At 51.8% G+C, this 25,639-nt stretch overlaps 2 protein-coding genes across 2 annotated transcripts in view; both read left to right on the forward strand.

The window, feature by feature from the left end:
- Positions 1 to 767: 767 nt before the first annotated feature.
- Positions 768 to 4,251, forward strand: LOC105702915. Its single transcript, XM_012430873.1, has 5 exons — positions 768 to 1,159; positions 1,404 to 1,635; positions 1,720 to 3,545; positions 3,621 to 3,796; positions 3,867 to 4,251. The coding sequence occupies exons 2-4, from the start codon at positions 1,404 to 1,406 to the stop codon at positions 3,690 to 3,692; spliced, it is 2,130 nt and encodes a 709-aa protein (XP_012286296.1). The 5' UTR covers positions 768 to 1,159; the 3' UTR covers positions 3,693 to 3,796; positions 3,867 to 4,251.
- Positions 4,252 to 5,451: 1,200 nt separating this feature from the next.
- LOC105702909 overlaps positions 5,452 to 25,639 on the forward strand; it is a 30,222-nt gene continuing 10,034 nt past the window's right edge. The window contains exons 1-8 of the mRNA XM_012430866.1: positions 5,452 to 5,692; positions 11,208 to 11,433; positions 11,521 to 11,626; positions 12,138 to 14,104; positions 14,414 to 14,603; positions 14,750 to 15,101; positions 15,280 to 15,719; positions 16,409 to 16,518. Coding sequence (XP_012286289.1) covers positions 11,208 to 11,433; positions 11,521 to 11,626; positions 12,138 to 14,104; positions 14,414 to 14,603; positions 14,750 to 15,101; positions 15,280 to 15,719; positions 16,409 to 16,518 — 3,391 coding nt within the window. The 5' untranslated portion in view covers positions 5,452 to 5,692. The remainder of the gene's footprint in view (positions 5,693 to 11,207; positions 11,434 to 11,520; positions 11,627 to 12,137; positions 14,105 to 14,413; positions 14,604 to 14,749; positions 15,102 to 15,279; positions 15,720 to 16,408; positions 16,519 to 25,639) is intronic.

Below are 25,639 nucleotides of genomic sequence, written 5' to 3' on the forward strand. Positions count from 1 at the left end.
CGGTCACTCGGTGATAACGTTGCTCCCATGTTTATACGCGATTTGAATAACCGATGTAACGGTCGGGACCGGGACTTCTTGCGCATGCGCGGAGTACGAATACGGCCACTTTTTCGTTCTAGGACGTGTTCGAGACTCTTTTCTTTCCACTCCCCCTTTTTATGTTCTCAGGCCCAGAAAAGCCAACTTTAGGTATCGAGGATAATCACGATAAGACGTGTAAACCATGATTGCTATAGATACTATATGTCGGGTGACCCGGTGCTTTGTTTATCTACTGTCGAGTCCTAAGGCTGAATGCACCAACCGTGATTACTGTGAAAATTCTTAACCATGATTATCTTGTATCAGTGCATTTGGCGTCGCACCGATGAAAATTGAGCTGACCAAGGATTAAAATCCATTGTTTGGGTCCCTATTCTCGAATCCATACGGATTCTTTTGTTTGCACATGAATAGACTCCCATGAAAAATCTGGCATTGTTGCAAAATAGCATCATTGAAGAACACCTGAACGACGAATGCGAAACTGTCGATATCGCATTCCTTAAAAATTTTTACGTGTTTACATATGTGCTAAAAGACGTTTATAACCTAGCGGATACATATCTCGTATATTTGCGGCATCCTCTGTATTGGAATCGTAATTTACTGGTTTTCGACGATTTTTTACGGTAAACTGGTTGCGTAATATATGTGAGAATCCTCGAAAAAGGTGAAATTACTAATTGCTCGACGGGATTTGCAGATAGCGGCGCGCGCAGCCGCCGCCGCCCCCGCCGCCAGAGCTGCCGCCTCCCGCGGCGCCTGCGCAGTAGGGTCCACCGGCGCGCCGACGATCGGCGGGGGCGGATTCGCCGGTCGCGACAGGGGTAGAGGGAGGGCTCTTAACGGCCGCGGTGGCGCCGTGGCGGCGGCAGGACCAACTCGAAATCAGCTCGACGCGGGAAGACGCGTTCACCCGGAGGCTCCGACGCTTCCTCCGGATCCCAGGAAGCGCTTCATCAAGCCGCCGACCCCGGTCGCGCGCCTCGCGACACACGGCCTCGCGCAGGGCACGACGCGCGCAATTAAGCGCCCCCACGACGAGAAGGCAGTCGACCACCAGCACCCGTCGCGTGCGGGGCCAGTTCCACTAGTCGCCCAGAAGACCTACAGGGTGAGCCGACCCACGTGATTAATTTTATTAATTTACGCACACTGAAAAAAAAAAAAAAATTTGGTTGAATCAATAAAATCTTTATTGATTCAGCCATGAAGTATGGTCAATACATGGACAACCAAGTTTTCGCGCTCTGTGCTCCATCCTGCACTTCGTGCGACACCTGGGCACCGCCACCCTCGAGGATGATCGCCGATCGACGCGTTCAAGTCCGGCATTCATATAGATTTTCTCGATGCAGATGGTGACAGCAGAGAGCAGAATTCCATCCTGCGCGATGAAAAAGCCCCTGCTGAGGCAAAAGATCCTGGAGAAGGTGAAGCTCTCAGAGAGTCGTAAGTCCACTATCTTGGCCGGGCATACCATGTTCACCAACCCCGAGAGCCCCGACACGCCGCCGAGCAAGGCCCCGAAACCGAACGTGACCTCCACGCCGGTGGTGCAGATCGGCAAGTCCACTGTCACGGTGTCAGGTGAGACATAACTTTGAAACCAGTCAGCACGAATTTCTGACCCTAACCTCTAAGAAGGTAACCACTTGGACTGAAACGTTTCAGAGAAGGAGGAATCCTTGAACGACACTTTTAGCTTGGGTAACCAGCCGCAGAAGCAGGGCTCGCTCATTGAGAACAAAAACTCCCAGACGGTGACGTTGTTCGAGCCGGCCGTCCAGGAAGACGAGAAGGTCGACTCCAGCATGAAGGTTTTCGGAGAGACTCGGTTGTTGTTGCCTATAGGAAAGTCCGGAACAGGGTTGAGCGGAGGCAACACAACGACCAAGACGAGGGTGTCCGAGAACGTGACCTTCGACTTGGCGAAAAGTCCCCCGTCGTCCTCAGTGGCGAAACCCTACCCAGGTGGAATCCCCTCCCCCAAGGGAACGGCACTCGAGAGAACGCAGAATTGTTCGGCCAAGCAACAGCAACAACCCCAGCGACCCGGGGAAGCTGCACCGTTGTCGGCGACGTTCCTGAAATCCCAGAACGTCGCGTTGAACCGCTCATTCATCGGCCCTATGGCGGATTACTTCGCTGGCAAGGGTTGCAAGGTCTCCCCGATCAAGTCTATGACCGGACCAACGGGTGCTTTACATGTCCAGCGCGATACGTTTGTACGAGAGAAAACCTGCTGTGCGTCTTCGGCGACCCAACGGCGCAACCGCGATCCCGTCGAGAAGAAGGCCATCGCCGTGGTGGACGCGACTTTTGATTTGCTCTCGAACCCCCTTCGGAGCGACTCATCTGTAAAAGACGAAACCTACTGTGCGTCCTCGGCGACCCAACGGCGCGACCGCGCCTCCGTCGAGAAGAAGGCGTTCTCCGTGGTGGACGCGACCTTCGACGTTAACTCGAGCCCCCTGCGCAGCGATTCGTCCAGGGTCTCCTTCAGCATACTCACCGAGGAGGAAATGCAGTGCACGTTCCTGGAGGTCGGCGACTCGGTGTCCAGTTCATTTCTGAAAAATCTGAGCGTACCCGGCGACACTCCCTCTGCTGGCCACCTCAATTCCGTGAATTCCGCCGTCACCGCGAGGCCCCTGCGAGCTGTCTACACCTGGACCAGGAGCGTCCCTCAGGACGCCTCGCAGTTGGACCAGGGACGATTCGCCGTGCCCTTCCAGCATGGCGTCGCCCTGAACAACCCTAGGATGGACCAAACCACCGATTCCACCGTTCCGCAGCAGGCTGAGTCGTTGCGACTTGCACGGAGACCGTCTACGCCCACCTCATCCTCCGGTACAGACGCAGACCCCGGGGACCCGGACTCCTCCACCTGCTCGTTCCTAGACGCGTTCTACGACTCCAAGTGCACCAACATCACCGCCATCGGCCCCAGCTGCCTGGTGGACATCAGCTCCGATCCCTACGACCTGGAGTCGTCCGACGTAGCCGAATCCCCCCTGGAAAAGAAGGAGGACCTAGAGTGCGCCGCGCCGTCCACAAAGGACGCCACCATCACGCCGAATTATTTAATGATTAACAAGCAGAACTACTTCGAGCACGACGAGAGCTTGGGGATATTGACGCCGGACCAGATGATCGATTTCTCGATTGCCATGGAGTCCCTTAGGACGTCATCTTGCGAAAATCTCCCCGGTATCGGGAACACCCATGCGAGGACCATCCGGGCAGTGAGATCGGAGACACCTGCTGTTACGAGAACACCTTCCCAGGTCGCCGTCTCTAAGAGGTCGCTGAGGTCGCCGATGCCGCCTAGGTCGCCGATGCCGCCTAGGTCGTCGATACCGCCTAGGTCGTCGATACCGCCTAGGACGCCGATATCGCCTAGGTCGCCGATATCGCCTAGGTCGCCGATACCGCCTAGGTCGCCGATATCGCGTAGGTCGCCGATACCGCCTAGGTCGCCGATATCGGCGAACCAGGTTAGCAACAGTCAAAATTTATATTCCCTGTAAGTATATTACTGTATTTTTGAAATTATGCGGTCCAATTTACAGACAAGACAGGGGAGGCGGACAGAAGCGTTTCCGCGAACTTCGCCACTTCCGTCACCGGTATTACGAACCTAGAGGCGGGGTACCAGGGCGACGGCGAGAACTCCAGGCCCGCGAGGTCTACCCGCGGAACTCGTCGAACCGGCCCCAGTATCCGCGGATGTCCCCGCGATCTGCAGGTAAGAATGAACCGATGCCACCAGGGTATTGTATATTTCTTAAGAATAGCTAAAAAAGTGCTACTTTTAGCCCGAGAGCGACGCCGACGCCCAGAAGGAGATCGGCAAGGCCCAGGTGATCGACGGCACCCTCTTCTGCGCACCCGGGGGTCGCAGGTGTCCCAGCTTCATCGGCGAGATGATAGACTCCAGCGGGATTTACTCGGACCTGGACGAGCGGCAGGACGAGCGAGTCCAGGAAGACGGACTCCTGGTGCAGGAAAAATCTCGCAAGAAAGGAGATACCAAAGATTCCGTCTCGCGGAAGAGCCCACCCTCGCCATCCATAATTTCCTGTATAGAATACGATGTGTCAACTTAGGCATTGGCTAGTCACATAGAAGATAGCGAAAACAAACAATCTTTATTTGTCCTTTAAGACGTTAAGTTAAATAAACGTGCCATTACTTTGAAAATAACCCTTTTGCCCTTTAACGACGCTGATGTCATTTTTTATCAGTCCATGTATTCGGATACTTCTCGTTCGATAGAAATAAATGCGTTAAATAAAGGAACCTCACAATTTCGGCAGCATCTATTTTTAACACAAGGCAGATTTCCATTGATTGTCAGATTTCACCAACCGCGATTACTGGGAATTTTTTTTTAACCAAGATTGGTTAATCTTAAATCAGTCCAATTCATGTTGCACCGATAAAAATTAAGCTAACCGAGGATTAAAATCGATTGATGGGCAGGCGATTAACTTTAATCACGCGTTAAATAATCCTTGGTTAAGGGGATGTGAAAGTAGCATCCGAAGGGTCACTCGTTCATGAAACTTTTATCGAAACTGAGTGTATCGAATCGTTTCAAACGTCACAACGTGAATATATAGGCTATAAGAAAGGTCCTGACACTCGTGAAATTTCATTTATTCTAAAAAAAAAATTTTTAAAATACCTATATACAAATTTAAAAAAAATTGAAATTACATGGGTGTCAGAACCTTCGTTAAAGCTTCCACATTCACGTTGTGAAGTTTGAAACGATTTGGTGCACCCAGTTTGGAGAAAAGTTTCATAAACGAGACGTCTTTGGCGCCATTTTTACATCACCTTAAGGATGCTACCTCGAATGTTGGGGCAATCGGCCCTTAAATTAAGGCGAGTAGGTTAGAGTGAGAATCGAAGTTAGCTCGTTGGGACACGGGACCCGAGGCGGCTCGAAACGTCCGATAGAAAAACTAAACGTCCGGGTGACCCGGTGTCTTGTTATCCTACTGTCGAGACCCAGCGCGTGGATATATTTGCGAGATCTAACCAATGAAGGTAGACACCGAGGCGCACCTTGTGTCGGTTAGGTCGACGGCGTCTGACGAAGGGTGCGTAATTCGCAGACAGCGGCGCGCGCCGGCGCCCTGTGCGCTTGCGCAGCCACCCCCGCGCAGCTGTCTCCCGCGCGCCGCCTTCTGCGCACCGCTGCCGCCTCTCGCGCGCCGCCGCCTCCGCGCACCACCGCCCCCCGCCGCCGCCTCTTCCGCGCCTGCGCATCGCGATCCGTGGCGCGTCGGGCGGCTCGCTATCGATCGCCGCAGGCGGGGGCGGACTCGGGGGCAGAGGGAGGGCCCTCGACAGCGGCGGTGGCGCCATGGCGGCAGCAGTACGAGCTCGAAGTCGGCTCGACGCGGGAGGACGCGTCCACCCGGAGTCCAGGAAGCGCCTCATCGGGCCGCCGACCCCGGGCGCGCGCCTCGCGACATGCGGCCTCGCGCACGGCGCGACGCGCGCCGTTAAGCGCGCAACCGACGAGAGGGCAATTGACCGCGACGACGAGAGGGCAGTCGACCGAGACGACGAGGGGGCAGTCGACCGCCGGCACCCGCCGTATTCGGGACCCACCCCGCTGGCCGACAAGGTGAGCCGAGCATCGCGATTGATTTACGTAAGACCGAGGTCCCACCGAGCGCGGCGCGTCGAGAGTGCGAAACCAATTGCGGCGGAAACGACGCTACCAGGTCGCACAGAACGCGACGCGCGAGGCTGGGTTCTATCTCGAATGGTTTCTTGGTATCGACGCGCCCTGTGCGACACCCGCGCTCGAGGACCCTCAGGGGTGGACGGCTCGCGACTCGACGCGGTCGTAGCGAGTGACGCGCCGAGTGGTCGCGGCAGTCGGTACGTAGCGTCGCTCTTTCTGTGCCCTGTGGAGAGACGAGGTTATGCCGAGTTTTCGCGGTGGACCTCTGGAAGGTCGATGTACTCACAGTTAAGGTGATATGAAAGGGCCATTCCAAGGTTGAATTATTTATAAAACTCTTCCCCACTTTTCGGTGCGCCGATTATTCTCGAAACTTTAACGCGTGATTCTGATATTAACGAAGGTCTTGACACTCGCGATGTTTCATTCTTCGTAAAAGGAAAGAGAAATGTATATATATCCCGGACAAGAATCAGAGGAAAAGCAATTTTTCTTTTTCCTCGCAAAAACGAAATTCTCGAGTTTCAAGACGTTCATTCAGACCTTCCTATAATCACGCATTGAAGCTTCAGATTATTCGGTACACCCGGTTTGGAGAACAGTTTTTTTTGTTTTATAATTGTTATCACCTATTGATATACGTATAGAATTTCGTATCATTTATCGTTAAGTATGCCATAGGTTTTTATATTTTGGCACTGTCTTTATGAATAGTTACGTTGGCTGGACCTTCGCAGGAATTTTAGGAAGGTCCCGCCGACCTTGGGTCACTCACACGAGGTTTGGGCACCTCGTTGGGCGACGATAATGGAATTTAATATCAGACGCCCGGAGGTCGGCGAGGAATAATGGAGGAAACGAGGATAAACGGTACCGCAGGGCATCGCGATTGGCCTAATTCGCGACACGCAACCGCGTACGTACGGAATGATACATGTGTTGCTCAGGAGGAGCAACCGCTCGTGTTAACCGGTCATTGGCACGTATACCATACGTACAGTGTATCGTCTCTAACCGGCGCCCATTTCCAGATCTCACGTCCACATTTCCTTTCAGATCCCCGAAAACGGCGCCCCAGACGCGGCTGGGACCAAATAATCGCGAATCCTCCTACGAAGAAATACGAGAATCGCTTTCTTCCGTACCTAGCCTGCGTACTTGTTGATCTGCGCCACGTCGCGATGGCTAGCATTCTGTGATGGAAATAACCATCCTCGATTCGCGGCCCGATCTCTCTCGACGTAACCTCGGCACCTCTCTCTCTCTCTTTCTATTTCGCGGCGTAGATGCTTATCGCTTTCCATTGAGGCTCGCCAATCTGGAGGTTATCTCGAGATTTCTTTCTCTAGGGGGTAAGAGCCCGCGTCCATTATGCCAGTACTCTATCTACGTTTTTATATTCTAACAACCAACGGCTGCATACTCGATTTCACCGCGTTGTGTTGTATCGTGACGGCGGTACGACGATAATAATAAGAAACGGCGGACGGTAACGTTACTACTCGAATTGTAGAGGGAAAATCAGGTGCGAAATACAGGGGCCTGAAGTTGTTCGCGACTTGCGGCCGCGTCACGGTTTCCGTAATGGCGGGTTTTCGCGCCGTTTAGGGCTCTTTTTCCTGTTTCGAGGTTTTGGAACGAAGAGTCACGACGAGGGCTAAAATCGACCCGCGAGCCGACGGGCGTTGCTTCGTCACGCGAGCTGCCGGCCTTTGTTCCGTGGTCACACTCGGTGACTTTTCCTGCATTACAGTTTCCAACATTTCGTGCCGCAAATAACCATCCGAGATTCGCGCGCTCTCCCGAAGCGTGCCTCGTCGCTGCACGAGGCACTTTCGATAGGATCTTCGTGCTTTTACCGCCTCTCTCTTGAATTTTTAATTCCGTTTCCTGGCGAGATTCGCGCGGTATGAAGTCGGCCGGCGTGGGGTGACTTGGGACGGCGTGGGGTGATATGGGACGGAGTGGGGTGACTTGGGACGGCGTGAGGCGATATGGGACGGTGTGGGGTGACTTGGGACGGCGTGGGATATGGGACGGTGTGGGGTGACTTGGGACGGCGTGGGGTGATATGGGACGGCGTGGGGTGATATGAGACTTGGACCCATTTGGGACCATTTGAGACCACGTGGGGTGACATAGAACGACGTGGAGTGTATCCAGGGATTCCATAAATTCCATACGTTTCTCCCGAGTGCGTCGCAAAATGTCTCGAATAACATGATCTTCTTTTTAATCATAAATATCGAATCTTGTTTTCTTAATATCGTGAATACTTCGACTCCGAGGGGCCTTGCATCCGCCAAAGAAAAAATCACTAGAAAAATGTTCAACTACTTTTTCTAATTAAAATCCGTTCTTCTCTTATTTACGTCGCTTCGCGTCTTCTGTTTTAATTCTTTTATCGCAATCTCACCCAATGAATTTTATTTGATTTCCATGAATGGTTCATCCAGTCAATTCGGTTTAGGATTAAATCTCGAGGGTGCCAACGTAGTTATTATCTAAATATTTCTTTAACCTCTTAGCTATCGAACGCCACTATATTGGGTTTAACGTATATCATCTTTTTGAACGGTACGCCGCTATAGTGGCTTTCATGGTTTTAAACGATGTGCCACTAAAGTGACTCACTCACGTCATCGTACGTAAACAGTAGTAGTACATTATTTACGCGCAATCCGCATCGAACCGAAACGTCCTGCCGTACCCTGAGAAAAAAGAAAAAAGTGTCATTGTATAAAAGAAATTCTTTGAATTGGCAAAATGTTTATTTGGTCGAAAATTCATCGATGAATGTTTTATTTTTTTTAGTGTAGCTAAGAGGTTAACATCTCGATTGTCGGAACGTCGTCGCCATAGAGAGCGTCCCGACGCGAGGTCGACTCGGATCGGCGGCGAGCGGGTGCGCGCGCAGCGCGTATCGATCGTCGCGCCGCGGCGGAACTCTCGGTGCGCCAGTCGCACATGTGCGAATCTCCGGACCCGGCGTACCGGGAAACGCTCCCGAGAGAGGAGACGCGTCACGTGTCACCGGTCACGGGAGCGGAACGGGCCCCGCGAGGAAGCGCGCTTCCGCTTGACGCTGTCAGCGCCGTCAGTGCAGTTTGCGCCGTTGCGACTGACGGCACCGACAGTGCCGTTAACGCTGCAACTGTCGGGGCACCTATAACGCCGTAACAGTGTCTCAAGCGTAAATTAACGTTCTCGCGAGTGACGGCACCACCACCCACAGCGCCGCTCTAGAGGGACGCGTCTAGACTAGTCCAAGAGGGTGGAGAGTCGAGCCCAACGCTTTTCGCATCTGCCGATTTCTCGATGACATTCGCAGCTGGGGCATAAAACTCCCTAAATATCGACACATGCACGGGAATTCAAGCCCTCCGCACCTTTTGTTGAGTAAGAATCGTCCATTTCATTGATTAACGAGGGTATGATACCGCGAGGTGGGCACCGTGGGGGGACGCCATGTTGCAGGTGGCGCCGCCATCTTGGATTTCTGGTGCCGTTTCGAAAATCGTCTTTTAAGACGGATCAAGAGGGCCTAGAGGGGAGTTTCTGTGGACCTATCGATCTCTCCAGAGACGAGGGAGACCGGGATGTCGAGATAAATCTCTCCCGATCGAGATTTCGATGCGGGGCGGGGATGATTGCCCATTTTACTGGCTTTTCGGACGCCGACTTTCTCCCCCTGCTGAGGCGAGGTGGACTCGGCGCCGTTTTCGCCCGTCTTGAATTTATCATGGATGCGACCGCTCAATTCGCTTTCTCGGCGTCTGGACGCGTGTGCGAGCGCGCTCGCGAGATGAAAAGGCCTTCGGATGTTTGAGCACCGTCTTGCACACAGGGTCGAGTGGTCGTAAAGAGAGACCCATTCCCGCGAGGCCGCGGATGCGGAAAATTCCGGGGTTAAGAGAAATCACTCGCTCCCAGGAATCTCTAAGAAGGAGAATAGGTCTCGGCCTTTGCGTAAAACTCCCCGAGGGGAGATCGCGACGTCTTATTGATTATTAATCGTAATTTAACCGTCACGAATAATTATCTCCCGCGGCCATGTTTAGTTCGCTCGGCGGACGGGCGTCGAAATAATCGCTCTTGTTAGTCCGGTCACGGCGAGCACTGTTTGAAATACCGCGATTACAATTCAGCTGATTATTCCCGAGGTATAACGATCGCCTTCGTTCGGCTTATCATTCGTCGTTTGTAAGTCAGACCCTAATGATAGTCACTCGATGGCCATTGTTCGATCTTTGCTAATCTCCTTTTGTGCTCTCTTTTAGGGGGTTTGCGAGACTTTTTTTTCTCTTTTTATTACTCGAGGCCTGCCAAACGTGCACTCTGCTATCCCAGAGCAAGCCTGTCCTGAAAGTGCAGTAATATGCAGATGATGGAGAATAACCAGCTCGAGTAAAGCCTAGAAGAGCGTTATGTGTGCGCGTTTCCCGTTACAGAAGGCAACGAGAGAGAGCGGATACCGCGAGCGATCCAAGTCGCACGAAAGTGCATTTTAACGGCGATGAGGTCGCTCCTTGATCGAGAAACCGCGAGTTTCCTGCCCAGAGAAAACCAGCTGCACCTCGGAGACACTTTGTCGGAGGCGAACTGGAAAAGTGTCACACCTATGGGCAGAAATCTTGACGAGCTCCTTCATCGAGATGTGGATTAGAGTGCCACGGGGAAAATAGAAAATCGACCGAAGAATATCCTTACCGTTATGCTGCGATTGCTTACATAAATCTACGCCTTGGTGCTACCAGAAATGAAACATGATTATACCTGCGATCACTTGGATGACAAATCACGACACTGTGGATTCGATCAAATTTCTTCACGGAGACCTCGTCTATGTACAAGCATAAATACACACGGAAAAAGAGACATTTGCACTTTCCGCAATGAAGTTTGCTCTTACTGCGGGCATAATCTCACCGACGACATGCATTTCTGCAATCGTATTTAATCATAGATGCAACCATCGAAGAGCTCTCTTTAGAAGAAATGCTGGCAAAATTTACAGATGAATTTGTTGCAACGGCTAAATAAATATTGTCGTACGAATGAGGGATATACAATCTGCTGTCGCTAGAAAAGAATTTCCGTTGCCCCAGTGAAGTAATTGATTTATCATTTTGTTGTCAATGGGACATAAATATTGGCTCATTTTCAAGGAGCTCACATTTCTTGCGAGTACAACTCGTTACGACTTGGAATTCTTTTTCTGCGTGCGGCGTTGCGAAGAGAAATAATCTAGGCTTGTGTTCGATTTCTTTTTTTTTTTTTCGACAATTCTAGAAAGGAACTCCTCAATTTGTGTATATGGTGGCGGTCGCGCTTTCTCGAGATATCTGTGGATATGTAATGTAGTATCTAGAAATGTAGCGATAAGAAAAAGGATCTTGAGGGGATCAGGAAAGGGTGGACGAAATTCTCATTATCGCGTTCCTCGTTACAGATGGCGACGGGAGAGAGCAGAATCCCGTCCTGCGCGACGAAGAAGTCCCTCTTGCCGAAGCGGAGGATCTTGGGCACGGCCACGGAGACAAGGAGGCCCGTCGTCCTGCCCGGGTTCCCCAGGTTCGCCATCCCCGAGGGACCCAGCACGTCGCCGAAGAAGTCCGCGAACCTGCTCGCGACCTCCTCGCCGATGGAGACTGACCTCGACGATATCACGGTGTTAGGTGAGGACTTTGTCCTGATACTAACAGGAACAAATTTTTCTGCCCTTGACCTGGAAGAGCTTGACGAATTGGACCACAATGTTTCAGAGAAGGAGATTAATTCCACGTTCGCACGGCCCTCGATATGGAACAAGGGAGAGGCCGTGGGGGACGCGATTTCTATCGACGGCGCAAGGATCGATGTTCGAGGATGGTATGTATACGTACGATAATGGCCGACTAGGTGCACATACCTCGGTGTATACGAGACTGTATGTGGACGGTATGGTCCTGGTACATAGACGAGGGAATCGAGGCGAATTGGCGCGACGGAATAATGGCGTAGACTTGGTGAAACTGCCGCCAACGAGAGCTGGGAACCGATTCTCGAGTTCCCGCGGATCTCTTTCGCATACAAATAGGTTCACGTGAAAAAACTTCGCATTGCTGCGAAGCCACGTAATTCGTCAAAACTTGAAAGTCGTGTGCGAGACCGTCATTTTTGCACGCTAAAAGTTGATTGGGTGCAGCGACCCGATTCTTCACTTCATACGAATTTTTTCGCATACGAGTAGAATAGCATAAAAAAATGTTTTCATTGTCGCGAGGACACGTAATTCGTCAACATTTGAGTCGTGTACGAATTTTTTTTTGCACGTGAACAGATTCGATAACTCTTGGTTATTTTATTATATTGTTATTTTATTATATATTCGTCCGTTTAGCGTCTTCTCGGAGCTACTGGCTGAGCGGAAGGAACCGACGTCCAGGATAAGCTCCACTGGCGGAATGGTCAACAGCACCTTCCTCGCGGAAGGTGAACTCCGTTCGACGAGCGCGGCCTTCGACACGAAGGAGAAGGAGGACGCCCTGAACGGGACCTACGTTCTGGGTAGCCAGTCGTTGAAGCAAGGGTCGCTCGGGGAGAAGAAAATCTCGCAAACTATGACGCTGTCTAAGTCGACCGACCACGAAGACGAGAAGATCGACTCCGGGTCTCGGCGAATCGGCGCGAAGGCCTTCGACGAGACTCGGATTCTGACGTCCCCAGGAAGGTCCGGAGCAGGGTTCAGCGGAGGCAACGCAACGACCAAGACGAGAGTGCCGGAGAACGTGATCTTCGAGCTGACGCGGAACCCCTTGTCGCACTCGGTGGCGAAGCGCCACCCTGTTGGAATCCCCGCGCCCCAGGGGTCGGCCCTCGAGAGAATGCAGAATCGTTTGACCAAGCAACAGCAACAGCCCCAGCGACCTGGCGAAGTCGTACCGTCGCCAGCGCCGTTCCTAAAACCCGAGGATCCCGCGTCCAACCGCTCGTCCACCGGCTCTCTGGGGGACTGCTTCGTTGGCAAGGGTTGCGGGGTCTCCCCGACGAAGCCTCCTACCGGACCAACGGCGTTATTTACCCTGAACGATACATTTATAAAAGAGAGAGCCTACTCGGCGGTCTCGGCGACTCAGCGACACGGTCGCGCCCCCGGTAGGGAGTTCTCTCGCGACCGCGTCTCCGTCGAGAACAAGGCCTTCGACCTAGCGAACGCGACTTTCGACGTGGACTCGAACCGCCTGCGCCGTGACTCTTCCAGGGCCTACAGCAGCATACTCAGCGAGGAGGAGATGAAGTTCTCGTTTTTGGAAGGCCGCGGCGCGGTGTCCAGCTCGTTTCTAAAAGATCTGAGCGCAGCGGGCGAGGCCTCCACTGTCGGCCACCCGAATTCCGCCATGGCGGCGGCCATGGCGGAACGTCGCGCCGCGGTAGAGGGCTCTGCGGACTTCCTGGGGCGGCCAGCGGGCCCGGACGTCGTCGAGCTGTCCCTAGAAAAGATCTTCAAGTCGAGGGTCAACGAGATGACGCGCAGCTCCGCGCAGTCGGCTGGTATCAATGCGGAGCCCCTGCGAGCTGCCTTCACCTGGGCCAGGGGCGCTCTCCAGGGCGTCTCGCAACTGGACATGGACCAGCGACGACTCAACGCGCCTTTCCGGCACGGCGTCACCCTGGGCGACCCTAGGATGGATCAATCCACCAGTCCCACTGCCCTGCGGCAGGCTGAGTCGCTGCGCCTTGCAGGGGAGCCGCTGACGCCCACCGCGCCCCCCGGCGAGGGCGCCGACCTCAGGGACCGGGAGTCCGTGTGCCCCTCGTCCCTGGACTTGTTCTATGACTCCAAGTGCACCGACATCGCCGCCATCGGCCTGGCGGACATCAGCTCCGGTCCCTACAGCCTCTTGGAGCTGACCGGCGCTGCCGAATCCCCTCTGGAAAAGGAGGAGGACGACGACGAGGAGGACCTGGAGTGCGCCGCGCCGCCAACAAAGGGTGCCACCATCGCGCCGCATTATCTCATGCTTAACAAGCAGAACTCCTTCGAGCATGACGAGAGCTTGGGGATACTGACGCCGGATCAGATGACCGATTTCACGATGGCCATGGAGTCCTCTAGGACGCCATCTTGTGAAAATCTCCCCGGCATCGGGACCACCCCTGCGAGGACCACCCTGGCGGGCAGGTCGGAGATGTCTGCCAGGAGACCTTCCGAGGTCGCCGTCTCTGTTACCTACGAGGAAGGCAACAACGAAGCCTCCTCGTTCGTTGAAGAGACGGCGACCTCGAAGGTCGAGAGGACCTCTTCTCCGGAGGAATTACCTCTGGATCCGAGACCCGTGGTCGAGGTCGCAGAGGTCGGCGAACCAGGTTAGCCATTGTCAAGAAATTCTATATTCCCTGCAACGGCATTACTGCATTATTATGTTGTTGTATTACTGCATATAAAAAATTCCGCTTAACGTAATCCTGCTAAGGTAACCGGAATTCTGGTTCTTTTAGCTGGACTTTTTTTTTTTTGTTTCAATGCGTACTACTGCATCGCTGTATCGCTGCATTACTGCATTGCTGCAGGAATTCTGCTTGCTCCCATTCAGCGCGTCTTCTTTTGTACCGCTGCTTTTCCCCTTTCAATGGAGTCGTAGGTCTCACGAGGAAATTGTGCGATCCAATTTACAGGCGAGGCAGGAGAGGCGGGCAGAAGCGTTCCCGCGAGCTTCGTCACTTCCGTCACCAGCATTACGAGCCTAGAGGCGGGGTACCAGGGCGACGGCGAGAATTCCAGGCCCGCGAGTCGTGGGGCAGATCCGCCCCCGGAACTCGTCGAGCCGGCCCCGGAACCCGCGGCTGACGTCCCCGCGGCCTGCCGGTAACGACGAACCCATGCCACCAGGGCATCGTATATCTTTTTTAATACTGCCAGAAAAAGTGTTACCATTAATCCGAATAATAGTAAAAGTGTCACACGTGGGGGAGTATCAGGATGAATATTTTTAACGAGTACTCGTGTTCCAGGCAAGACCCGATGACGGACTCGGACTTCTTCACGGAGAGCGACGCCGACGCCCACGAGGAGATCGGCAAGGGCGACCGGCGCGCCCAGGTGATCGACGGCACCCTCTTCTGCGCACCCGGGGGCCGCAGGTGCCCTAGCTTCACCGGCGAGGAGATGGACTCCAGCGGGATCTACTCGGATCTGGACAAGCGGCAGGACGAACGGGTCCAGGAAGATGCGTCCTTGGCCCTGGTGGCACCTCCTCGCAGCAAAGGGGGTACCCCGGACACCGCCGATTCCATCTCGCAGAAGAGCCAACTCTCGCCATCCGGGAAGCCAGAGCTAGTCAGGGTCATCACGGAGTGCCTCCAGGTCGACTATTATAATTCCGTGCACTGACAAAAAAATCGTTGACGTTCTTTAGAGTGGATATTTTTATTTATTTATTTGTTTGGAGGGTATCACTGATGCACTTGAATACTGGAAAGTTTTATCTTAGGCTTTCATTTAATTCTTCGTCCATTTTTTATTTAATTCTCCTGTTTAACAGGTACCGCCAAGCACTCTCGACATCTCGGTCGACTCCAACAGCTCGGTGAAGACGTTGGAACTGACCGTCGTCGAGTCGCAGCACGACAAGTCCCCGCCGAAGGAATCGGTAAAGTCGGAGAGCGTCCCCCTGAAGAAGTACAAGATGCCGAAGAAGAACGTCGTGTCGAAGATTAAGGCAATGATCGAGTCCGGCCCGAAGGAGGAGGCCGAAAAGGACATCGCGTGGCGGACCCAGAGGATCCCCAGGAAGACCGGAAGGTGGGACGAGGTCATGAGCAAAATCGAGGCTGGGAAGACCGAGCAAAGGTCCAGACCTCCGCGGAAGGAGATCAAGTCGAGGATCCTTCAGAATCTGGGACCGGCGTCCTCTTCAACGTCCTCTTCGTCGTCCGCCACCTCGAGGAGAACCGCTAACGACAACAGCAGCAAGAGCAAACGGTGAGGATCCTTCCTCCCCGGACGCACCCCAACCTGGAGTCTTGTATTTCTTGGACTGCCGAAGGCGATAATTAATTAACGAGTTAACATTTTATTCTAGTTGTAATCGATAGAATCGCCGGAAGGCCTTGAGGTAATCCGAGAATGGCGTGAGGGGTTTTGTTTATAAACATCTCAGGGCCTAGAATATAAAGACCCTGAAGGTCTCCACGCCCATGAAGTTTAATTTACAGGAACTTATAAAATATTTACGAACAAGTAAAGAGAATCTTCTGGGTGTCAGGACCTTCCTTAGAGTCTTCGTGTTCACGTGGAAAAATTTATAACAATTAGGTACACCTGGTTTGCGGGAAAGTTTCATAAATAATTAATCCTTCGGGTGTCACTTTCGTATTAATTAAAAAAAAAAAAAGTAGTATCGGTGATGCAGACTTGTTTGGGACGCGTTATCGTTACCGAATGTTATCGGCAATCTCACGTGGGAATTATATGATACTATCGAAACAGTTATCTCCACGTGTCGCGTGAAAACAGGTGTTTCTTCCATGGTGGGTTCTTCAATATTTCAGTCGAATTTAGTCGAATTATTGAGATTATTCAGGCTATTGTTGGGCCGTACTCCGTAGCTGTGTGTACTTATTCATCGTCCCTTATTTTTTTATTCATTCTCTGTTCAATGTGACAACCAGAAGAACGAGAGGTAGACCCGAGGGGACATCTTCGGCTCGCGAAACCGCCCACAGTTCCGTGCACAGCTCGATGAGCGACTTGAGCGGCGCCACCGGAAAGGACATTACAAGTAAGTACTTACATCAGCATGGGACATTAATCACAAACGGCACATAACATGTCCGAGTATCCCCAAGTACATCTAACATAAGATCTACCGAGCGAAAACTATTCCTTGCAACAGTGGACTCCTTGCATGCATAAAGAGACGAAAATGTCGGTACACCGTGAAGTCGATACCAGGCAAGAAGAACTGGTGCAATCCCTGCACCTGCAGGTGCAACGTGTCTAACAGGGCCTAATTATAATTGTCAGCACGAGAGGCGGTGAAGTAACTCGTTCCTTTACCGAATAATCATAATTGCGACGTTGTATCTGGATTCCAATATGGCGGCGGAAATTTGGATATGAATTCCCCGATGGGCGGTAATATATTCGGTGTTACGGCTGATTTAAGCCCCGTGGGAATGAGGAGTCGATGTCGCACCTTCTGGTGCTCTAATGAGCTCTAATTATTGCCGTTCACACGTGACGAGGACGCCGTGCCAGAACTTTCGACGGTTCGACCACACAGCTGTTACGCAGTTACTCCGCCTCGGGTTTGCGTGTCCCGTTTTACCTATCTTGGCCATGAAAATCGCACTTGTACTTGGACGGTATCCCCGCTCGATTTATACGCGGCTCTCTAAATGAATAGGAAATTCGCCGGGGGCTCACCAACATCTAATTCCGTACCCGTGTTATCCCTCCGCAAACAGGGTACATGAATAATTACTGACTCACGCGGATGCGCGCGTCCGTTAAGTGCGATCAGGGGATTTACGGGAAGAAGGATTTTACTCGGTAAACAAGGGTGGGGAAAAATATCCCAGCGAAAACGGGCTTGATCGGAATTTATTAAGGAAGCGGTTCTTCTTCCATCTTTCGGGAAATCCAAGATGGCGGCGAGACCCAAGTCGCGCGTCTCGATTTGTTCTAGTCATCAAACGGTCGAGATATTCGCTCGTCAAGGTTTCTAGCACGGTTCGTTGCGCTTATTTGATAGATAAAAGTCACGGCGAGAATTTCTTTTATTACGGCAAGCGGAATTACAAGCGAGCCATTCGTTGGAAACGTAATTTTTTATTGGTTTTCTACTTCCTACGGTAAACTACTTGGTTAACCTGATACACGGGAAAAATCCTGAAAAAACGCGAAATTACTTAATTCTCCTCGTTGACGCGGCGCTACTTTTCCGCCATGTTTTCTGGTGACCCATCTATTTGCATCCGCACGCACTCCTTGCTATAATGGTCTGCGTCCGATTCATTGCTGGCAGCCGTTCCGAATAGACATTCAGACACGCGATGCGTGCGAATCTAGTCACGCACACGTGCGTCGGGCGCCTATATTTTGAGGGAACCGGCGACCTCGTTACAGAGACGCCTCGACGGCGAAACGTGTGTACAAAGGCCGGATTCGCTACTCGGAAACGAAGCCGCCTGGAGTCTAACCTCTAAATATAGCCAGGCTCTCGATAGTTTTCCAAACGCAGCCGCCGCAATGCTCTCGTTTCCGTTTAACGGCGTTCCGGCGTCGCCGTCCCGGTGAGCGCGTCGAGAGTCGCACAGAGCGCGTCGAGCGTTGCGCGAAGCGCGACGCTTCAGCGCGTCGAGGTTGAAGAATCAACAAAAATGGCGGCGAGTGATGTCCGCGATGATTAGGTCAAGCGAAATTTCAATCGGTCCGTTGTCTAAATTTTGAGGTTAGGGGAGGTTAGAGCGGTGAGACATCGGTTTTTCCGGAAGAGCGAACGCGATGCCGGGAAATTGGGCTCGAATCGAGAAGGATCGATCCACGAGACGGGAGTGGCTTTTAAAATTCCTAACCTAAGAAATAGGCTGTTCTCCCGGCCGAAGATGAAAGATGTTGTTTTTGGCTGCATTCCCTTTAAGCCATAGTTCTCTTACGTGGAACATCTAGTTCCAAAGAAAAACAACCTGCTTGCCCGACGGATTTCTTTTTTCACGGGTTTCACTTTCCCTCCGCCATGTCGGAATGTACGGCCCCCCTAGGACAAGGGTTGTAAATCGAAGGGAATTGGCCCAGAAGGGGGTGGTGCCCCGTGGCGGCCGCAGTGCGACGCGTCGCCGACAGGATGACTCATCGGGAATAAAACTGAAGTCACGTATCGACCGGGCGGCAACACCCCCGAAGCGGCGCCACTTCCTTCCTCGTAACCTCGGAAACCTCCAGCCGCCTCCAGCGAGGCTGCGCTCGGCCGCCATCTTGTATCGAGGCTGCGGCCGCCATCTTGGATCGAGGCTGCAGCGCCGCGGTGGCGCCGCCTCGAGAGTCACTCTGAAAAGAGACGCCCTTCGCGCTCTCTTTCTCTTTTCTCATTGATCTACAAAAGGTCCCTCATACCAATACCCTCCACATGTCCCGCGTTAATCGGTAACAATCGAGTCCTGTATATCGAAAAGTGGCGAGGTTAAAATCGAGCTTGTCGGTCGATAAGGCAGGGCGGGTTTCGGTGCGACTCGGGCCGTGCACGTGTCGGTCGAGCGGTACTTTCCCCCCCGTGGTTCTTTCTCTCTGTCCCTTCTCGTGGTATCTCCGTCTCTCTCGCTCTCAGGCCGGTCGGATAGTTCCCTCTCTGTCCCCCTCGGCGCTGCGGGTCATCCGGTGCGCCGCCGTGCCGGCTGGCCGACCGGTCGACTCGCTGCCGCTTCCGCCGCTCCACTCGTGGAGCCAACGCGGCGCGGCGCGGTGCTCCGGCTCTGGAACGCGTGCGAAATGTCTCTCTCATTCAGCCGAGCGCTCGTTCGGTGAAGCGCGACCCGAGGGCCGGCCAGTCGATCGCGAGCTGCCGGCGACGGCGCAGGTGCACCAGTGCGGCGTGGCACCCGGGGTGATATATACACGTATGTGTGTATGTATGGTGCCGGCGTTTCGGTCGAAGGTAGGTCAGGTGGTGAGGTGCCGGCAACGGACGGCTTTCGGTGAATTCCTCGGCATCTCGCCGGGGAAGCCAGGTCAGACGAGGGGCTCCTAAAGATGGCTACAAACGACGAATCGCCGTGATTAGTCCGGGCAGTTTTATCCAGGTCTCTAAACAGCTGCGTCGGTAACGGAAAATCTGTACAGTTACCTCGGGAAGACACGTTAAGGCGACGATATGGCGTTGCAGGTTAACCTAAAAGGCGCCTTAGGGTGGAGCACAGCGATATATCCCTGCCATATATCTGCGCAGTCTAACCTAGAAAGCGCCTGAAGGTGGAGTACGGCAATTGATCGTTGCGATAAATCCGGGAAATTTTTTTTTTACGTGTCAGGTTTAATCGATGTGGGCCGTGGACGGTATAAATCGGATTACGGATTCGGTTAGGAATCGCTACGATTTATCGTCACGTCGGGGGTCCTGTACTTTGGTCAGGTACAGGAACAACGTTGGGTGGTTTTCTCGCGATCTTGGGACGTTCAGGTTCGCGGAAGGTGTAGGTCGCGTGGGGAGGTAATTGCGCAGGTGCGCTCGTGGTATCTGAAATATCGACGGAATATCCCTCGCGTATTTCCGGCAAGAGGTCGAAATAAGGGATTCGTCCTTAGAATAAGACTTAACAGCCCTAACGAGAGATTTAACTTGCTGCAATAAACGTAAATGCTTGAAAATGCGCCATCTAAAATTTTTTCCAGAAACAGATTAGTCATACCGACAAAAAACAGAATACTTCACCGGATCAACAGATTCTATTCGTGGCCGCGATATTCTTTTCTGGCAGTAACAAATTGTATGTACCTCGTTCGTTTGGGTACTGACAACAATTTGACGGTTACAAAAAATTCATTTGTTAATTTAGCAAGTATTTATTCTAAAGAGCTCTCTAATGGTTACATCTACGATTCGATATGATTGCAAATATTTTTGTTGGTGCGATTATTCCTGCGGTAGGAGGAAAACATTAACAATGCTGTCCTTTGCACTTTTTAATTGCATATGTCTTATTCTTCGTCCGGGGACGCCGGAAGGTCGACCAGGTGCATCGGCCAGGGCAATGGCGCGGGTGCACCTGCGGCAGGGAAAAGTCACGCGTACTTCTTCAAGGCTATGGCATTGCGGCAGGCTGAAACGTCGCTAAAACGGTTAATGAGGCTAGAATGAAAGAAGGCACGCGAGATGCACGTTATCACGGCCGAGTATGCGGACAGTTAGCGAGGTTTGGAAAAGAAACGACGATGGAATATCTGCGGACGGGATCTCGCGACTCGACTGGTTTGGCAGGAAATCGGCCGATTAACGTCGACTCCGGCTACCGATCTCGGCGGGTTGGACGGAACAAATAAGCCTTGATTTTATATAATAACGCGTCGTTGTGCCGACCCTCGGATAGACCGTGTATCCGGGTACTTATGCGCGAATGCGACGTTATATCGCCGAGAATATTAGCGTCCTGTATCCAGGGCAGAGCTATAACAATTGGCGAAAGGGCCCGCGAGTTATTATGCAGGTGTGCTAATCGTGATCAAGTATCGATGATTTACCGGTATTACGGTGGGCAGATACTGGAAACGATCGAGATAATCATGGCCTCTGGTGTATATACTTGTTTCAAGATGTCGACGCGACGCACGGTGGTCCGAAACACATTTTTAGAGCGGCAAAAATATTATGTATGCTTATATGTGAATTTGTGTTTGACGTTTTTTTCTGTACATATTGGTATTTTCCACACAAATTCATATATATATGTAGAGTAGTATACTATTACAATATTTGTATCGCCCTAAGAATGCACTTTGGATCATTGTGCAATGCAGAGAAGCCAAGAGTGCCGAGAAAGGAAAATGGACCCGCTGTTGGGCGCTATGCTTGAATATTCTTCACGGTGAATAATTACTGGGGGGCTACTGGAGTCGTGGTTGTTATTAACCCTTAACTGGGAAGGTGAGGGTCAAAGTACCGCAGCCTTCGGGCATAACTTCCGTGTCTCCTGTAGATTCGTTCGCTGCAACACCCGAGGTAGAAATCTGCAATCGCTGAAATGTCGGATAATTATAGCAAATTTTTTCTTATCATCATTGAAAAATTGGCATTACTCTCTGTTCATTCAGCCTCCGATTTATTATGGGAAGTGGCTACGACATTACATCTTCACCTTACCAGAAACATAGGCGAGGAGGGGAGCTAAATTAGCGGTAACCGTTTTTTGTCCGCCACTGTACGTCGTGTTTAATATTACATGGGAGAACTGTACACTGCACGGTTCGTGGATCCGATTGGAGCACGCATGCATGCGCGCGCAGGGGTGTGCCCCGGGAGCGCGCGCGAGATTCGTTCCCTCGAACGTCGTTCTAGTTTCCTTAGTCCTTTCGTGCTTTCTCGCCGACCGGCGTTCCGTCCATTCCGTCTAGCTCGACGCCGCTCGGATTACGCTTTAGGGTAACCGGTACCTACGGATAAATGTTTTGCGTATCGGCGGTGGTACGATCCTCCGGTTTCCTTGGTACATCTACCCTCGTCGGCTCATCAGCTGTTAGGGGAAGGGTTAGATTTATTTTGCGAAGAAACGAGAAGGTTAGGTAACGGGAAGGGAAAGAAAAACGAGAGCTTTCATTGAAAGTTCGTCGACGTCGACCGATCGCCCGTTAGAGAATGGGTTAAATTCCCTCCGCGTGAAAGGAAATAAAGAAAGAGGTTATGTACAGGTTCTCATTGACCGTTCAATTACTGACCTCGGGTGATCACATAGAAGAGAGGTTAGGTTAGGTGGCAGACGGAAAAACCGGGGTCTTCTGGGATTAACTCCAGCTTTTATTAGCTCTTGGCATCTGGCGTGAAACATTTGAAAAGAAGAGGCGGAAAAATAATAAACTTTGAGCCATGCCGATCTTACGTCCACTGGAACGTGGCCTCCCGGTCTTACGGATGTTCCCTCGGCTGATCATGACCGATGATCCTTACCGAACAACCGTTACGAAAGCGTCTCGCCCATACGCTTATGGAACCATCCGGCGTTGCGGCCTGACCGTCGCGTGTCCTCCGCATAAGGGACTTCCGGTCGTGCTTTAATCCGAATCGCGGCCGACCATCCGGTCCTTCTCCCCCGAGACGAACCCTAAGGGCCCAGTTGTACCAACCATGATTACCGTTCAGTTTCTTAACTATTATTAGTCAATCTTAAATCAGGGCAGCTTGTGTTGCACCGACAGAAAAAGAAATTAAGCTAACTGAAGATTAAAACCGATTCTTTGGTAATTTTCTAAAGTCGGGGAATTAGCTCCAACCACGCGCTAAATGACCTTCGATTATGGGTTTTAAATCGAAGGGTGGTGCAACCGACCCTTTGACTCGCTTGTAGCCAATCTCGGTGCCCCGTCATGACCCTACGGGTGAACTTTGACCCCGAAGTCGAAGATGGCCGTCCAGGATGCCGCGAGGTCGCGGAAACGAATCTCTCACGGGAAGACGCGACGAAGATAGAGGGCTAATGTGCCCGAAGGAGACGTAACGCTCGTGGGGCCACCTCGCGATATGGAATTCGGTTGAGGAAGACGTCGACGCCATCGTCGGCACACGGAGAGGACCTCTCGGCATGGGGCAACAGGGCTCGAAGAAGAAGCCGGCGCCTCGACCTAACCTCGCAAGAGACTCCGTCAAGATGCGGCTCGGCAGCTTCAAGCGAGGTATCGCCACGAGCAAGGCATCTTTATAGATGGCCTCTAACGTGCACTCGATTAGCGAGTGAAACCATCCTTACGAATCATCCTTCATCCACGGGTCGTAATCTTACTAACGATAAGTACAGGCGGCTCTCACGTAACGAATTTTTCGATGGGAATTACTTTTCTCATTCCTTATTTTTTATCCTCGCGCGGAATTTGTCAAATTCCCCATAAGCGGATTCTGTTTATCGAATGTCCGCGTCAGTTCGAATCGTGCGCTTTGGGAATTTTTTTTGTTTTCTTTTTTTTTAATTTAAAACTGCGCGCTTCAAGAATTTTCGAATCAAACGTGCGTATGTTTACTTGAAATCGAGTCACCGAGTGCCGATTAATTCGTAAAGCCGGGAAATACCTGTACACTAATACCTGTCCGGAAGTCGCTAACTCGCTTATGGGACCGCTAGATGGACCTTAAGGGGGTCGAGAAACCGCCCTGAGGTCGCCTCGACATTTTCTCTCGGCGTTCCTCTAGGGGTCGGTCGAAACTCTAACCTCGTTAACGTCCAGGAGTGGTTCGCGGTTTCGGGAAGAACACACAGCTCCCTTCGGAAGCCGCGGCGGGAGAAGTGCGTGTGAGTCGAACGCGAGAGGAGCGGAAAGGGTCGGAGTGAATGCCGGTGCGAGAGAGAGAGAGCGAGGGGTGGCGGGGTGAGTGGGAGAGAGACAGAGAGAGGCTGCCGTAAAACAGTGGGGACGGAGAATGTCGACATGGACGTTGGTCGGTACGACAGGTTGCTTCGTTTCTAGGTCACCCGATCCCACGGCGCAGCTCTCGCGCGCATACTTAGCGATTAACCCTTTAATCGGCGAACCTTGATGACGTTGTGGCCTCTTCGATTAATTATCAATTAATTACCCTCGCGTCTCTTACCGTCAATCGTTTACATCCACTTGGTCGTTTCCTCTTGTGGCGGCTATTTTGAATTACCGCGATGACTGCAATTAATTACCGACTTTTCTTTTCTTGTTTTAATGTTGATCTTCGATATCTTGGGCGTGGGGTCTCTTCACCTTGTCGCTGTTATCTCGATTAATTGTCGAGTCGAAGTTTTTATGTATACTTATCATTTAATTACTCTCTCCCTTTCCTGAGAGATCTTTTACGTCCACTTGGCTCTCTTCCGGTCATCGCGGCCATTTTGAAATTCCCAAAGTTCTTGTAGAATTGGAACGTTCCCTCGGCGGGTGTTAATAATCAACGATAAAAGCCGCGCTCGGCCACTCCGTAGGATTAACAAAATAGAATCGACGAGTTCGATCGCCGTACCGTAAATAGGGCACACGAGGCGAAACCAACACCTTTCCAACTGGATATATCTCAGACGGTGCCGCAATTTCTACCGCCAAATGGGAACGCTCTATCTGCCGCATTTGTCCCGTATCTTTCGCACGCTAGAAAGCGCGACTGGAACGGCAAAAATGAAGGTTAATTGCCGGTTAGTGTGAATTATTAGGTTCCCATGAACGATGCCGCGATAACCCGGGGATTGACTTCACTTCTCGCTAAACCCGGCTTCGGCTTACTCGCGGAATAAAAACGTTTGATAACGAATTAGATAAGTTTCAAGTACTCTTAAAACTATACTTGAAGCTCTTTTTATTATCCAATTAGGGTTAATTATCGCAAATTTAGAAATACTCAACTTTCGGTACTTAACCTTGTAATCCGCGTCGCTGGTCAAAGGGTTAATCGACGCTTAGGGGGATGAAAGTTGGATGAGAAAATGTTGAATGAAAATGTTCAGAAAAACGCTCGTTAACTTTTTCCTTGGACCCGATGGGCATCCACTCGACGTACTAGCCCACCGTCGCGGTACTTTCTCCTTGGTATGTACTAACGATACTAATTGCAAGTACCGGGTACTAACTCGACACGTGGAAGAGCCGGCTTCGGCCGGATGCGTTCACCAGGCACGAATGAAATTCGCACCTCGTATTTTTAGGAAGTACAAAAAAACGATTGGGTAGTCCGGAATATAGCGAACCGTCCACTCGATCGAGCCTACGAATCGAGCCAGCTTCTCAGCAACGATCGCTGCCAGCATCGGTGCCGTCCACGAAGCGCGCATCTCCGATCGTCAATTCAACTGGGGGACCAATTGGTCAGCCGATCGACGAGTCGAGGAACAACAACGTTGTCGAAGGTGTCAGCAATCGAGACGGCAGCTGTAATGGGAGTCAAGACAACGACAGTGGCCTTAATGGCAGCAACAATGTCCTTAATGGTAGCGATAAGGGTTTCAACCGCAGCAGCAATGGCCTTAACGGCAGCAGTGGCTATCTTAACTCCAGTGAAAAAGGTTTAAACGGCAGCAGTGGCAACCTTAACTACAGCAGCAATGACCTTAACTGCAGTGAAAAAGGTTCCAACGGCGGTAACGACTTCGATGACGGCAATAACAGTCTTAACGATAGTGATAAACGTGTCAACATCAACAACGGCCTTGACGACCACTTCGGCATCGATACCAGCAAGGGCAACCTTA

Source organism: Orussus abietinus, unplaced genomic scaffold, assembly GCF_000612105.2.
Source record: "Orussus abietinus isolate OABI.00-Male unplaced genomic scaffold, Oabi_2.0 scaffold321, whole genome shotgun sequence".
NCBI lineage: Eukaryota > Metazoa > Arthropoda > Insecta > Hymenoptera > Orussidae > Orussus > Orussus abietinus.